The sequence below is a fragment of the Aureobasidium pullulans genome, assembly GCF_000721785.1.
Source record: "Aureobasidium pullulans EXF-150 unplaced genomic scaffold scaffold_4, whole genome shotgun sequence".
Classification (NCBI taxonomy): Eukaryota; Fungi; Ascomycota; class Dothideomycetes; order Dothideales; family Saccotheciaceae; genus Aureobasidium; species Aureobasidium pullulans.
The window spans coordinates 466,101-480,529 of record NW_021941024.1 but is presented as its reverse complement, the minus strand read 5'-3'; the positions used below and the strand labels follow the sequence as shown (position 1 = coordinate 480,529).

At 48.6% G+C, this 14,429-nt stretch overlaps 9 protein-coding genes across 9 annotated transcripts; 2 read left to right on the top strand and 7 right to left on the bottom strand.

Annotated features, from left to right (window-relative positions):
* Nucleotides 1-14: 14 nt before the first annotated feature.
* On the bottom strand, nucleotides 15-1,317 carry M438DRAFT_332781 (uncharacterized protein; the record flags this gene model as incomplete). The annotated part of the gene is made up of 2 exons (XM_029903542.1): nucleotides 15-121; nucleotides 171-1,317. The coding sequence occupies 2 exons, from the start codon at nucleotides 1,315-1,317 to the stop codon at nucleotides 15-17; spliced, it is 1,254 nt and encodes a 417-aa protein (XP_029763149.1).
* A 255-nt stretch (nucleotides 1,318-1,572) lies between these two features.
* M438DRAFT_291743 (FAD/NAD(P)-binding domain-containing protein) lies at nucleotides 1,573-3,756 on the bottom strand. The gene is made up of 3 exons (XM_029901758.1): nucleotides 3,224-3,756; nucleotides 2,154-3,099; nucleotides 1,573-2,098 (listed from the first exon to the last, which is right to left on the bottom strand). The coding sequence occupies exons 1-3, from the start codon at nucleotides 3,361-3,363 to the stop codon at nucleotides 1,739-1,741; spliced, it is 1,446 nt and encodes a 481-aa protein (XP_029763148.1). The 5' UTR covers nucleotides 3,364-3,756; the 3' UTR covers nucleotides 1,573-1,738.
* Nucleotides 3,757-3,958: 202 nt separating this feature from the next.
* On the top strand, nucleotides 3,959-5,304 carry M438DRAFT_343372 (NAD(P)-binding protein). The gene has a single exon (XM_029904970.1). The coding sequence runs from the start codon at nucleotides 4,211-4,213 to the stop codon at nucleotides 5,234-5,236; it is 1,026 nt and encodes a 341-aa protein (XP_029763147.1). The 5' UTR covers nucleotides 3,959-4,210; the 3' UTR covers nucleotides 5,237-5,304.
* M438DRAFT_388816 (uncharacterized protein) lies at nucleotides 5,299-6,231 on the top strand (the record flags this gene model as incomplete). Its single annotated transcript, XM_029909022.1, has 2 exons — nucleotides 5,299-5,850; nucleotides 5,897-6,231. The coding sequence occupies exons 1-2, from the start codon at nucleotides 5,670-5,672 to the stop codon at nucleotides 6,229-6,231; spliced, it is 516 nt and encodes a 171-aa protein (XP_029763146.1). The 5' UTR covers nucleotides 5,299-5,669.
* A 177-nt stretch (nucleotides 6,232-6,408) lies between these two features.
* Nucleotides 6,409-7,944, bottom strand: M438DRAFT_343371 (uncharacterized protein). Its single transcript, XM_029904969.1, has one exon. It carries the CDS (start codon nucleotides 7,475-7,477, stop codon nucleotides 6,422-6,424), a length of 1,056 nt encoding a protein of 351 aa, XP_029763145.1. The 5' UTR covers nucleotides 7,478-7,944; the 3' UTR covers nucleotides 6,409-6,421.
* Nucleotides 7,945-8,240: 296 nt separating this feature from the next.
* Nucleotides 8,241-8,950, bottom strand: M438DRAFT_353024 (uncharacterized protein; the record flags this gene model as incomplete). The annotated part of the gene is made up of 2 exons (XM_029906834.1): nucleotides 8,241-8,877; nucleotides 8,916-8,950. The coding sequence occupies 2 exons, from the start codon at nucleotides 8,948-8,950 to the stop codon at nucleotides 8,241-8,243; spliced, it is 672 nt and encodes a 223-aa protein (XP_029763144.1).
* Nucleotides 8,951-9,852: 902 nt separating this feature from the next.
* On the bottom strand, nucleotides 9,853-10,607 carry M438DRAFT_332777 (uncharacterized protein; the record flags this gene model as incomplete). The annotated part of the gene is made up of 3 exons (XM_029903541.1): nucleotides 9,853-10,314; nucleotides 10,365-10,503; nucleotides 10,555-10,607. The coding sequence occupies 3 exons, from the start codon at nucleotides 10,605-10,607 to the stop codon at nucleotides 9,853-9,855; spliced, it is 654 nt and encodes a 217-aa protein (XP_029763143.1).
* A 633-nt stretch (nucleotides 10,608-11,240) lies between these two features.
* Nucleotides 11,241-11,905, bottom strand: M438DRAFT_268660 (uncharacterized protein; the record flags this gene model as incomplete). Its single annotated transcript, XM_029900274.1, has 2 exons — nucleotides 11,241-11,732; nucleotides 11,783-11,905. Coding segments are annotated over 2 exons (615 nt in total), but the record flags the coding sequence as incomplete, so codon positions are not given.
* A 689-nt stretch (nucleotides 11,906-12,594) lies between these two features.
* Nucleotides 12,595-13,379, bottom strand: M438DRAFT_403549 (uncharacterized protein; the record flags this gene model as incomplete). The annotated part of the gene is made up of 3 exons (XM_029909662.1): nucleotides 12,595-13,104; nucleotides 13,158-13,296; nucleotides 13,348-13,379. 3 exons carry the CDS (start codon nucleotides 13,377-13,379, stop codon nucleotides 12,595-12,597), a joined length of 681 nt encoding a protein of 226 aa, XP_029763141.1.
* Between the last annotated feature and the right edge of the window lie 1,050 nt (nucleotides 13,380-14,429).

The window sequence follows — 14,429 nt, the reverse complement described above, 5'->3', positions numbered from 1 at the left end:
CTCATGTGTTGCTGTCACATATGGCTAGAAACTCTTTGCATGCTTTGGAAAGTAGCAATAAGCACTTGTGAAGCCAAAATAGCAGGGCCTTGCCCGAGGCAGACGGAATAATGCATGAGTGCTGCGGGACGTCAGTAATCACATCAGACGTGGATATAGTTGTAACGTACTATGAACAAGTTTGTTCTCTTCCAAAATCCATCGCTTGCCTTGGAAGTCGAAATGACAGGGGAGAGTAACAATGTTTCCATTGGAGTCCATTGTCTTGTTGTATTGGCCATTCCAGACGAAGTAGTTCTCGATATCGCGAGGCGTCATGTATGGATCCTGTGCCGGATCGACGTTTCCGAAATCAACAAGACCTTCGGAATTGGTCTTGTGAGGCATGAGGGGTTGCTGACTGAGATGGAAGTTGGGGTAGTTTTGATACTCCAATGTGGCGAAACTATCCGCCTTCAAGGCCATCTGCAACGCTCGAATTACGGTAGATGGCGAGAAGTGGCCGAAGTAGTTTCCAAAGGCTCTCTCAATCAGAGCTTGGTGCTTCTTCGTATCCGATAGAATTCGTATCGTCATCTCAGCGCATCGTCGCCAGAGTCGCTTCGCAAAGCTCAATCCACGTAACGGTGTGGGCGACGGAGGAGTCGGCTGCCGTACGAGTTGCATACGAGGGCTTTGAGGAGACTGTGGGAAGATCGATGGGGGTGCACGCGACGCATCCTCATCATATGTAAATGCGTACCCCCAGGTTCCAACTCCACCGGACGCACCCTCAGCAGATGGCCAGGCTTGAGTCGATTCGTGGTTTGTGAATCTAGGCATCGCATGTTGCGGCAGTGTCCTTTTTGCCATATTGTTGAATGATGGGAAAGCGAAGGATTCGGGTGTACCCATGTCCAGCAAGTCATCTGACGCTCCCGGGAAGAAGCTGTCCAGAGTCGCAGGAGACATGGGCTGATTGAGGGCATGGTTACCTACCACTAACCCATCAATATTGGTGGGATCACCCAACCCGAAATTGTCCTTGGATCGAGTCCGTGTCTCTGCAGTTGTTGGATGAAGTGTCGCCTCCGAGGTGACCATCTCGTCGGCATCGGGTGAGTGCTTTGGAGGGCTGAGACGAGCAATCGTATCTTTAGCTTCGGCGAGCTGCTTGCGAAGAAGCTCTACCTCGCTATTCGCATCCTTGAGTGCATCTGCCTTTCGCTGTCGTAGACGAGCTTGTGCTAGTCTGAGCTGAATCTTCCGGCGTTCCTTGTTATCTGTCGCATCCTCCCGCGCCTTCTGGACGCCTGTGACCGCTTCGGGACGTTCCATCTTGTCCCCACAAGTCGCTACTTTGGTCAGAGTATGTCGCTGCAAGTATATCGATAGTATGTGAAGATAAAGAACAAGTTGTGCCTCCTTGGTCAGAAAGAAAATAGAGGTGTAGTCGGAGTGATGGTTCCGCCGAGGCCTGAATTAGGGCAAGAAAAGGTTAAATCAGACGATCTGTTCCAGACAATTCCAACGTTTCAATCAAACCACAAATTCACAGGAGACGAGTCGCAAACCAACAACAATTTTAGATGAGATGGATTGAACGGAGGATATCGCTTCTCTGCTGTGCTTCCGTCTGCGAACCATGAATACATGCCAAGTCATACAAATGACCTGCTATTTGAGATCTGGGACACGTTGCCCACCTGCTTACAACGACAGACAAGGGGAAAACAACAAGTATCCTTCAATGAATCTATCAAATTCTTGCCTTCCTGCTCTCGGTTGCAGCAGCAGCAGCCGCGTTCTTCCTTGCCCACATTTGCTTCCGCAATTCGTGTCCATCCATAAATGCTTGGAACCATTCAGGCTTGTAAGGAGGTAAAGGCCGCCCTTTGCCATCTTCTCCAGGACCTGCAAGAGACCTGACCGTCTCAAAGTATTCTTCAAAGTCCGGGTGAATCACGTTGAAGGCAGGACCGTCCCCTTTCTTCTTTATGCGTTCTTCTTCCCATCTTTGTTGCTCTTCGAGAGATGGAAGTTCGGCACGTCCAGCGAGCAGTCTTGCAGCAAGAACAGCCTGCCACTCGAAAATCTTGAACGTCAATCCGGCGCCGACCTTGGAACTCGTTAGTGATCGTCCAAACTTCAGAGAAAAAGAGGTAGGCACTTACTGCTCCAACAAACAGTAAAGTCGGATCTTGCTGATACACGACGTTCTGATAGAGTCCGGGTACTCTGTTATTTCTGATCTTGACGTCTGGCAAGAAGGGAAGACTCCAGGAGTATCCAGTGCCAAAAATGATGTTGTCAACATTCTCCACAAATGTACCATCAATGAAGTGAACAGTACGTCGACCATCTGATGTATCGATGTGTGAGATGGTCGGCTTTCTGGATACTCCAGGATTGTTGAATGCACCGTCACCAAAGTACACGTTGATAGTATGGCCATTGACAACCGCGTAGACCTTCGAGTCTACTACCCCAACAAGGTCTGTAGAGATGTCTGCTGCGGAGACTGAGCCGCCAACAACAACAACTCTCTTACCCTGGTATGCCTCTCGGCCACGATACATCTTACTGTGCAAGACACTGCCAGGATGTTGTCGTTCAAGTTCTTCCAGACCACGTACTGCTGGAACGTATGGGACATTGAAGTGCCCACTTGCGACAATAACAGCATCGAAATGCTCCACCCACCAGTAATCTTCGTCGCCCTCTTCTTTCCTCAGCGTGACCTTCCACTCGTCCCCAACCTTTTCCACTCTCTCAACGTGGGTATTGTAAGACACGAGATCTTCATAGCCTTTGCGTTGGAAGAGACTGGTCACGTAATCTCTCATGATAGTCCAGTGCCGGAAAGGAGAGTTCTCGCCATGCAGTTCAATGGTTCGGGCAGATAGTTCGCCGGATATGGGCTCTTGAGTATATTCCATAGTAACAACGTCAACGTTGGTCTCCAGGTAAGGGTAGATGGACGAGTCAGTCCATCGTGGTTGGCCATTCTTCTTGACACGCCCTGGCACCTGTACTGGCAACTCCAACGGCTGATCTGCCGTCCTGGTAGCCAAAGCTGCAAGATTGGTCAAGGGAACTGGTGGATTCTTATCTCCATACCTATACCCCCAGTTAATCATAGGTTCAGACGGCGTGGACGTGAGGAGAGAGTTGTTGATTCATATAAGTATGTTTATTGTGACCGCCTCTTGTCCAAGGAATTTAGGAAATAATCATGACTTACCAGCAACCACCTGGACCTTCTTGCCTATCAAAAACGCGGATTTGATCAAAAGCCTCCTCTCGAGCCAGAGCATCTACAGTTATCGCTCCAGACGGACCGGCTCCAATGACAGCTACCCTTCTAATACTTCCGGGCGCCATCTTCAGAATTGAATTTATGATTGTTTTCGGACGGAATTGGTGAGGCAAAATCTTTCAATGGCGGCGATATTTTGCCAAGCCTTTTGTTCGTTATCGCTCGAAACACGCTGCAATCAAGATATGTACACGCAGGGAACAAAAAGCAGCAAGAACAACAAAAAAGGTGGAAGGAAGTGAGAGCGCAGAAAATACAAGGACCTTCCTAACCGGGGTATTGGCAAGAAATTGGCTCGATCACGCAAACCACTCTCGGCACTCGGGGGTCTTTCTGGGGAACAGCGACCCTGTCTGCGTGCGGGCAAATCTCGCGACTGCCGTCTCTGTTTCTCCGTGGTATGAACAACATGACTGTCGAGTTTCTGTTTGCGATTCTGGACGGAGCGATCGTGAATGTTGGCCTTCAACGAAGGTAAGTTACAAGGTGCTGCAAGCTCTTCGTGCACACAATCGACAAATCATGCAGCAGGAAAGTCCTTGGTCAGCCTCTCAAAGGATGCGGATGAACTCGACGCCGATTCGGCGAGCGTCGCCGGCGTTTAACCCTCTCCTCTTTGTTTCTATATCCGTCGTCTCATGACTTCGGAGCAACAAACATGAACTCGCTGATGAATTGATCTTGGAGAACAATGGTCAGGATTACCTCTCTCACAACGGAGTTAGGGATTGAGCCCGTCGCTGTCGTTCCTCACGGATGATAGTTTGGCCATGCGACCCTCATGGATAGCCAGCAAGCTGTATAAGTAAGTACGACAACATCGACAGCGGCAGAAGCAGAAACAGACAGTTCTTTCACATCGCGTTCAAAACAACCCAACGACAATCTCATCTCCAGACTACATCCATCAGCATGCCTGCTCCTACCAACCCATTCCAACCTTACGCCGAAAGATACCTCGACTACTCGAACGGCAATGATGCTAGACCCACAGCTCTTGATGTCGTCAAAGATCTTAACCTCGTTGACAAGCTCCAAGACAAAGTCATTCTCATCACAGGAGCATCAGCCGGTCTTGGAAGCGAAACAGCTCGCGCTTTGCACGCAACTGGAGCCAAGCTCTATCTCACCTTCCGTGATAAGGCCAGAGGTCAAGCAATTGCTGAAGAGCTCATGGGTAGCAACCCTCATGGAAAACGCCCAACCTTGATCGAGATGGAGCTCGCAAGTCTCGATAGCGTCAGGGAAGCAGCCAAGCAGTTTCTCGACCAGGAGAAACGTCTTGATATTCTCATCAACAACGCTGGCATCATGGCAGTGCCTGAAGGTCGTACCGTCGACGGCTTCGAGACGCAGCTCGGCGTCAACCACTTTGGGCATTTCCTGTTCTTCCAGCTTCTCAAGCCTGTATTGCTCGCCAGCGGTACCTCCGAGTCTCCAAATCGTGTGATCACCCTCTCGAGCGCTGGACACAAAGCCAATGGAATCTTCTTCGAGGATCTTGACATGAGCAAGCAAAGATATCAGCCCATGATCGCATACGCTCAAAGCAAGACCGCAAACATCTACATGGCCAACTCTATTGAACGCCATTATGGTGCCCGTAACCTCCGTGGATTGTCCGTCCACCCCGGCCTCATCTTCACCACACAGCTCGGCCGCCATATGTCTGCAGAAGAGATGGAAGCGTTTGCTCCAATGGCACATCTTGCGAGATCTCCCGAGCAGGGTGCAGCTACGTCTGTTTGGGCGGCTCTGTCTCCCCATTTCGACAGTCGTGGTGGCCTTTATCTTGCAGATGCCGGTGTATCGAGCTCTGCCGGCGAGGACGAGAACTTCGGTGGTCCCGGATACGCTCCTCATGCATACGCTGAGGACGCCGAAGAGAAGTTGTGGAAGCTCAGCTACAAAGCTGTTGAATTGCAGGATGAGGAGTAGATTTTGTCTCTCAGGGTAACATCTATATCAGCACATAATCAACTTGTATCGCAATAATTCGTATCCAGTCATCTTGTCGAATATCGTATCTCAGAATTTTGTACTTTGACACCCTCGAGACGCTTTCGGTTCAGCCCTTGATCCTGCTAACACATGGCTTCTTTTTCGTCCACCTGAGAATTTTGCCAATGAAGTTGCCGGCAAACAACACATGCGAGGTCATTGCTACAAGTAAGCGAAAAGTGGTACCTCCATCACGTAACTCCGTGTCTGCCCACTCCAAGATAAACAAGGCCTTGTTTCGCAACTTTTGTCTGGAACACAAAGACGATCTCATCTCCTAACCCGAACTCTCTAGCACGGCTTCGGCATCCAGAAGCTTAATCAAAGTTAGAGGCTTTGCTTTGTGCTGTCTGCTGTAACGACCACAAAGATGATAACGCTTGTGTCGCGAACGGCACTTCTAGTCCGAGTGGACAGCTCCGACCGGAAAATTGAAAAGGGGCATTGCGGAGATGAGGAATGCGAACCGCATGGTATGCGGACCGAAAAAGTCCGTTTTCGCGATGGTGAAGCCGAGATCCAGACGGGCGTGCGACCCTTTATCAGTGACGGTAACATTCTGTTCCCACAAAATTGAGCAGTATCCATAACTTACAGCAAGGCAACAGGCGGCAGCGATGATTACATGGTGGATCAGTGTTGAGATTGCCGTCGCGACGAGAAAGCGTCGCTCCACTTTGTCAAGAGAGACTGGCCAGAATGCATGGCCAGCGGCACTCTCAATCAAAATGGATCATCATACCGCAGTTCTTCTTAGCACCTGGCGAGGAAAACGTCTAGATGACGAGCTTTTAGCGACGGGAGATGCAAAACCAAGAACCATAGTCGAAGACTCTGGCCAATCCAGTTCATCACCGATATGGGGCATGGGACGCATGATACATCATGCAGACATCTCGCGCAGTGCGATACCTTTGGACGACAATTTGTAGAAGATTCGAAAGTTGATGTTGAGACAACGACGAAATATAGAACGAGAAGATGAGAAGTTGGGTGGAGAGATGCCCTCGAAAGGAAAGACCGTGGTTGAACCTTAAATCTGCCAACTTCGTCCAACCACCCAACGCTCGCACCTTCTTGATCAACCCCTTCACCAACACCGCCGTACACTTATAGATAACATCAAATTGGAATCCGATCCATGATCGCGAGTGGGTTAGGAAGAATCCACCACCCGCCTTTCTTAGAAGCCTTAAGCTCGGCCAAATCCGCTAGAGCTTCCACTCGGTGTTGTTGTCTAAGCTTCATGCGCTTTGCATCATCGCCATCAGGGGACAGTGCCTGTGCATCCAGTGCCTTCAAAAACATCTCCAAGCAGTTCTTGTGGATCGCTGACGGTACAGATTTCTTCTTCGACTGTGCCGTTCTCGCCATCTCGAAAGCTCGGGTTGTATCTTCAATGATGGCACGTCGTACTTCCGGGTCTTCGAGATCAGGATATCTTCTCAGTGCCTCTTCCCTTTCGACTTCGATTGGAAGAACCGATAGATCTTTCAAGGCCTTCAGAGACGAGTCGAAATCATTCGTCCACTCCTCGAGCTCACTCTTCGAAGGCACGCCATCCTCGAGGAGATGTACGGCCACACATTGCAACTCCAATTCCGCAAACTTTTGCCTCTCTGCGAACCATGTACCGTCAACGAATTTTCTTGGTTGGTCATCTGGTCCTTCGCTCTGCTCGAAGAGTCTGGCTGACTCGGCGTCGTACTGCTTCAAAACGTGTTCACGCACAGGGGAAGCCACAAGACTGGGAAAGCGCTGTAGGACCGCACGTTTCTCGGCCGCATACAGCTTTTCGACATCTGGCGTGTTCTTTTCGATCCAGCTCTTGCACGCTTGGTATTGTCTCAGTAGCTGGCCGGACTTCTCCTGAGCAAGAAGGCTAGCGGCTATCGCCTTTGCTTTCAGATGAACGAATCGCTCTGGTTTAGATCGTGGAAGTCTTATCTTGCCGATCTCGATGTTTTGTCTGATACCCAGGCGGGCACATTCGCTGATGTACTGCTCTAGGATTCTTTTCCTGCTCGACTCTTCGACGAGCTCCGGATGACTGGACAGTATGGTTGCTCGAATGTCGTTGTTGGTGTGAACCTGTCTGTGTGTGACACGAAAGCTGCTCAACGGGCCAAAAATGCTTGGCCGCACTGTGCCGATTTTGCTGCAGTTTAGCGACAGCATATTGTCAATGAGACTCAAGGTGCGAAGGATCACAATGTTTTATTGAGGCTGACCAGAGTCGACTCGACCAGAGTTAGAAAGACTATCTAGTGTGGTCTACTGGCCAAAATACATTGTATCCATGCAGATCAGCTATCTATGTGGCACAGCCACCTGCAGACAACCCTGTCTTGGCCAGCTTTGGTTCGATCTGTACTACGATGACCTGCATAAACACCGCCAAACAGACCCGGTAATGCGACATGAATACAACAGAGCGTCGCTTCAGAGCTGCTATCAGAAACCCACTTCTCATGACTCTCGACGCTCGTCCACGTTTCCCATCTTCTTCGTCGTAGTCTCTCTTTCCCCCAAAGCCTGCCTGATCTGTCGCAAAACGTATGCGCGGTGTAGGGCCAGCGCGGGATATACCACACAGCCAATGACAAGAAATTTCTTGATCTTTTCGATGCAAAAAGCGCGACGGGGATTTCTAAGTGTTTCCTGGTGTGCCGTCTTCATCTGACGCATCCGTCTTCGAGCTATAAAGCGATGTAGGTCATGAACTTTGTTGAAGATCACTGATGCTTCGAGGGCTTTGAGGTCCAGGTCAATTTGATGTTGGAGCACTTTCCATGCTTCTCTGAATGGGCTGGAATTCTGGTGGGCGCTTTCTTTGGCGCGTGATTGTCTGTTCTCTGTGATCTTTTGTCGTGTTCGGTCCAGGCTGCCTTCTTGTGCGAGCATGTATGCCATGTGGGCATTGCACTCGTCAATTGCCTGTTTACACATTTCCGGGTCGTGAAACTCGGGATATTTTTTGAGAATCTCTGTTCGTTCTTTGGCCAGTAGTCTTATGAAACGTTTTCACAACGATCAGAGCAAATGTAAAAAGCGTAATGCAGTAGAGATTTACTGCAACCGAGGCATCCTGATAGAACATCCGAAATATAATTCTTGACATAGGACTGTCGCCATGTTCGAGGAGGAACAAGACTTTCCGAGCTTTGATTCGTAGCGCCATGCGTTCATCATGGTCTTTTGCTGCTCGCTCATCATTGTATAGTATAGCCATGGCATCAAGAAGTTTCAGCTCCAGGTTGTAGAATTCCACAAGCTTGTGTTTAGGCCATGTTCTCGTCGATTCAGCAGGATTCTCGCCCATTGTTTTCACCAGTCTGGCGCTCTCGTCAAGAGCAAATTGTAAGTTTTCCTTGTTTCTGAGCTCCTGGTGTCGCTTCAGCGCTTTTCTTCTTTCGGTGTTGATTTCACTTAGAAGCAGCGATTGTCCGAACTTTCGATCTTCCAGCTTCTGCCATTTTTCAAGTACTTGACGCCGAGAAAATCGAATTATAGCGCGATTTGCTGAAGACCAGAAAGTCTGGCGACCAACGTGGATGAAAGTGTTTGATGTGCGTGCCCTGAAAATGTTTTGTAGAGGGCAGAGTCTCCTGCGAACCGTGGAAGAGTGCGATAGGCACGAACGCAGGGCATGATCTTCGTTCGAATGGAATGAGATTATTGCAGTTCAGGTTGAAAAAACAGAGTTGGAAGACAAGGCGAGCTCGACGCTGTGCAAAACATGATAGATAGACGCACGGACTTTTGGTTGAGTGGCGGGGCTCGCGGCGGCACGCAAGTTCGCAGTCTGCAGCTGTGTCTTCCGCACATTCCCTTTATATTGGAGACATCACTTGTACGTTGGGACCGAGCGACTTGACTCAGAGGACATTCCGAACACCTTGTGTCGCTGGCGGTCGAGGCGAGGGTGAAAATGAGCCGTTTTGCGACGATACAGAAGCACTTGGTGATCTCGGCTAAATTCCGCCCCGGGCGTCATCCTTCCAGATTTGGATAATCGTGGATGGACCAATCTCGTCTGCAGTGGCACCTTTCCCTCACCCTTTCAATCTCCTGGATCCCAACCTGGATCTATCTCCGTAAGTCTTGTTGATGGTATGTAAGGATTGACAATGATTTCTTCTTGAGTTTGGCAAAGATGAAAGACGTGGTCGAGAAGCCTCACTTGACTGCCAAGCAGAATGAGACCACTCAAGATCTTGAACTCCGGAACGAAAGAGGGAGCCTCTTTCAGCGGTAAATGCCCTTGACTTCCCAATCATTTTGACTTTCTACAGTCGAATCCAGCCTTTGAACTGCCTCATGAGTTAATATCTTTGGAATTCTATTAATGATACACACTGATTAACCGGAAAGCATCGTGCTCGTCTTCGATTACATTCCAGCATCTGCACAAGGTAAAATAGCTCTTTATCTAGGTCTAACCATGCCACAAAAAAGCAACAATTCAGCATCCGATTGGTGTTACGAAGGGTCAAGTAACTGGTATTCAAGGTAAAGTAACTTAACCTCTCATACGATTTTCGAAGCGACGCTCAAGACATCTTGCCTAGTGTAGCAATCCTGAAACGTCCACCATACTCTTTGTCCAGCATCTCGCCCTTAATAAGAAGCGCAGCAAAAGTCTTATCAGTCCAGAGTTCATAAACATACTCCAAGACAAGCTGGAAGACACCTGTTTGGATCTTCTTGTCACCGAACACCATGGCAGAGGGGCCCAGGATCTTTTGGATGAAGTGGATCACTGGCACCGGTATGTCGCGACAACTGAGCTCGGACTCGATACTTCTGAGGAGTTTGTTCAGTGCTTGTTGTCTCAATGTCGCCGAGTCGTATTTGTCGCCGATAGTGTATACGGCCAGGTAGTTATCGAAATGTTCGGCACGGTCGACGGGGACTTGCTCAAAGTAGTTATCTCCATAGAGATCCTTGATCATAGCACACACAGCATCCGGATCGTCTTCCTCCCCCAGATCAAGTATGTCTTGCTTAGCTTCCTATCTCAAAGTCAGCAACGTCCAAAATGGTTTCAAATCACTTCGCTCACCGAGAAATTACCAAGAAGTGCTTTCTCAAACCAGACAGAGCCTCCGTTTGCCAGGACAGCCTTGTGGCCGTACAGACGATAATCTCCAAACTGCACAATGACATCCGAGAGAGCTGAATTTTTGTAGAGTTTCTGCTTTCTTAGAGATGTTAGAATATGCTGCTGAAGCAATGTCTGCTCGGAGACCTACTTTGAGGTGAAGAGTTCCGGCCTCTGATACAACAAGTCATTTGTCCAATCCATGTCGACTTTTTCGTTGGCAAGACGTCGTTCTTACAATTATATTGCTTGGTGGAACGTCGATAGAAGATGAAGTGGATGCAAGAGTCCTGAGCTTCAGCTTATATGTATCGATTGTGAGAGTGAGACGAACGTCAAAGACCGCGCTATGATACAAGAACACAACAAAGCGATCCAGGGTTATACCATGTGTTCAGACTGGCAAAAAGTTGCCTTGAAATTCAGTTCCAATGCATGGACATGTCTCAAAGGAGCTGATATCACAAGTATGGAGACCTTTCTACTACTTTGTTTCACCATGCCTGGCCATCAAGACGCATTTGCGAGCTCAAACCTCGAAGATGTCTCACCGAACGCGGAATGTTTGTCTCTTCTGCTATACATTCTTCACATTCAGCAAACCCCACGCACTTGACCATTGTCCTATTTGCACAGCTCAAATATCTTATGCGCGGGCGACAGAAACGAATGTGTCTGGTTTTCTTTCTGTGGTCAAACAAAACACTGCAAAGATCAAACGCTGGAACAGATGAATGTGAGAATGGGTTCGCTCGATAGTGATTAGACTGAAGCTGGCGGTACAGATGTTTGGTGGCTTCTGTGCTCCTTTGCTACATGTCGATGGAAGGGTCTCTCTCAAAGGACTTCAATGATTCCCTTCATGGATAAGTCCGCAATGCTAGGCTTAAGCATCTTTCCCCTCACCAACTCCGACCGAAAGGTATCGTCAAGCAGAAGAAGTCTGGCGTGCGAGACCCTTCCATCGACATGTAGCAAAGGAGCACAGAAGCCACCAAACATCTGTAATTCTAGGGATCTGTCGGCAAGCTGGGCAGCATCAGGACCGAGCAGCTTTTGAATAACGAAGATAGACGAGTCCCAGAAAGTATCTTCCTCAAACTCTTTCGACATGAGTGCCAGCAGGGCTTTTCTAGCTGCCAGCCTAAGGCACGGCACGTCGTACTTGTCTCCCAAGATGAAGACGTCGAGATGGAATTCAGGTAGGTCTTCTTCGGGTCTCGGATATTCTTGTCTACCATAGGTCATACCGTAGAGGTGCTTGAACATAGCCATGCTAGCGTCAGGTACGGCGTCGTCATAAAGTTCGATGACTTTTTTGTTGGCTTCCTGTGATTGATGTTAGAAGGAACAGCGATGTGAATAGTGACAATCATTACGCTGAAGTCACCCAGCAGGGCTTTCTCGAACCAGATGGAACCGCTTGCAAGGATGACCTTATGAGCAAAGACCTGCTTTTCACCGAACTTGATGATGACATCTGAGAGTTCTTCATCATTGAAGAAGTTGCGCTTTCTGTTCAGTGTCAGATGTTGTCAGATCGAAATAATGAAGAGAGCAAATCACCTCTTCAATGCGCCGGCATTGGTGTCTGTACTGCTGGCCATGATTGTTTGGGTGTTGAAAGAGAACTTCGCTCGACGATGGAAAGAGTCGTGATGGTGTAGACGATGGAGAGAAGGTGCAAAGGTGCTGGGAGAACAGCCCAAGGATGACGCAGAGTGATTGTGAAACTTCCGAACGTAAATGATGAAAGTGAAGTGCACTCAGTGAGACTTCCTCATTATGAACCAACAGGTTTGAATCGTGTTGATGAAGTTGAATTCTTGCATGTGTTCACTGCTTCACTCTTGGCGCGCTCGAATATCAATTCACAATTGCAGGGAAGGAAGGAAGTACGAGCAATGGTACTGTCTGTTTTGAATTGATCATTGGTCATCAGGACCGAAGTCACGACGTAGAATTCGAGCTATTTCAGAACATCGCACCTGCCTCCCATGATCTGCATCCCGGTTCCGGAGCTCAGAGTCTAGACTGGTATCATTATCACTTCCCACAGATGCCACGGATTTCTCTCCTCCTATGCGCGCGCGATGACTTCTCTTTGTTACACGTGAGAAACATGACTGCAACAAAGCCGTCAACCAGAATGACTGCCTAGCCACGTATCCCTACCCATTCTCGATAAACCTTAGCGATGATCAGGGATAGAACCATAGAACCTTCCAAGCATCTCGCCAGTCCTGCAAGCAAACTTCATTCCAAAGTCCTCATCGAACATTTTTCCACTGCTCAGAAGTTGCCGGAAGAGCTGATTCTTGTACATGCGGTTAATGTTTGCGATGACCAGCTGAAACACCTCTTCCTGCAAGGTTTTGTCGGCGAAGTCGCCAGCTCCAGGGCCGAGAATCTGCTTGATTGATGAGATGGCCGAATAGTCGATGGTCCTTCCGGGCCTTCCCTCTCCATCGATCAAGACCTTGAGACATGCGATCAAGAGAGTGGAAGCTTCTTTGCGCAAAGCTGGAGCGTCATACATGTCTGCAAGTAGGTACATTGCCAAGTGCTTGCCGAGATTGTCCTGACCAGGCGCAGTGATGAGTGGCGTGGTGTAAGAGCCATGGTAGAAGTATTTCAACATAGCTTCGACATCGTTCGGATCATCATCGTCTCCAAGATTGATCACAAACTCTCCAGCCTCCTAATTGACGATCAGAAAACAGATCCAGAAATCGTGACGTTTCAAACACGAACCTTGAAGCCGCCGAGAAGCGCTTTGTCGAACCAGACGGAGTTTTGAACAAGCACTAGCTTGTGGGCAAACACTCTTCGGTTGCTGAATTTGACCACACAATCTGAGAGGGATTGGCTGTTGTAGAACATGTGAAGCTTGCTGCGCATATATCAGCATCAATTCACCATCCTTGCAAGGTGATAGACACACCGAGGGCCTTTTGGGCGCGCATCGAGAGCCATTGTTGCTTTCTTAGATGAAGATTGCGGATTGGAGTTAGGAAGCCCGTTTTGCTGGTAGAAGAACGATCACAACAACCAAATGAAAGATGCTTGGCGGAAGGAAGTGAAGCAAGTGATCAAAGAGAAGATTCATGAAGAATGTCCAGATTCGCGGCTTCTTTCGCACGACCTTTGACTGGCATCAGAAATGTCAAAACTCGTATTAAAGCGAGCCGGCATGTTCAAAATAGTCAACCCAACAAAGACTTGAAATCAAGATCATCTCCCTGTACGGCTTCTCAACTACTCATCGAATGGGGACAGAACCTCGAACACTGGTGCTTATCAGCTGGAGATGTGACTCTCATTTCCTTCTTCGGACGATCATACCAATATTAGAGCTCTAAAATTCACATATTGCGATCTCTATGTCAGATACCTTCTGATGAGTCTGTAGACTCTGTCGATATATAGACAGCTACATTCACGTCAACTCAAAACTCAACACGATCTCTCATCACTCCAACAACGCACTTATCCTCTTCGCAAACCTCTCAGCAAACTCCTGACTGAACATCTCACCCCTCCCAACCAGCATCGCCACCCTAGGCGTCTGCATAACCTCCCTCACATACATCTCCAACACACAAAACGTCTCTTCCTGCAACGACACATCCGCAAATTGCACCGCATCCAGCCCAACCACTCTCCGAAAAACCTCAATCTGTTCATTATGAATAGGCGAATGCCATTTTGCCGCATTAGTCATACCCTTGATGAAACGCTGTTTAGCCGCATCACGAAGGGAAGGAGCATCATACATGTCTGCCAGCAAGAAGATTTCTAGATGTAAGATTGAGTGATCGCGAATAGGGTTGTTTTGACCAATGTGGTTGTTGTAGTCGTCATTGTAGAAATGGTTTAGCATTGCGAAAAGGAGTTTTGGATCTTCTTCGTTGCCGAGGTCGATTGTTGTTTGTGTTGATTCCTGGGACTTTGTTAGCTGAGGATATGGGAAATGGGGGGAAGAATAGACGGACTGAGAAACCGCTGGAGAAGGCTTTTTCGAAC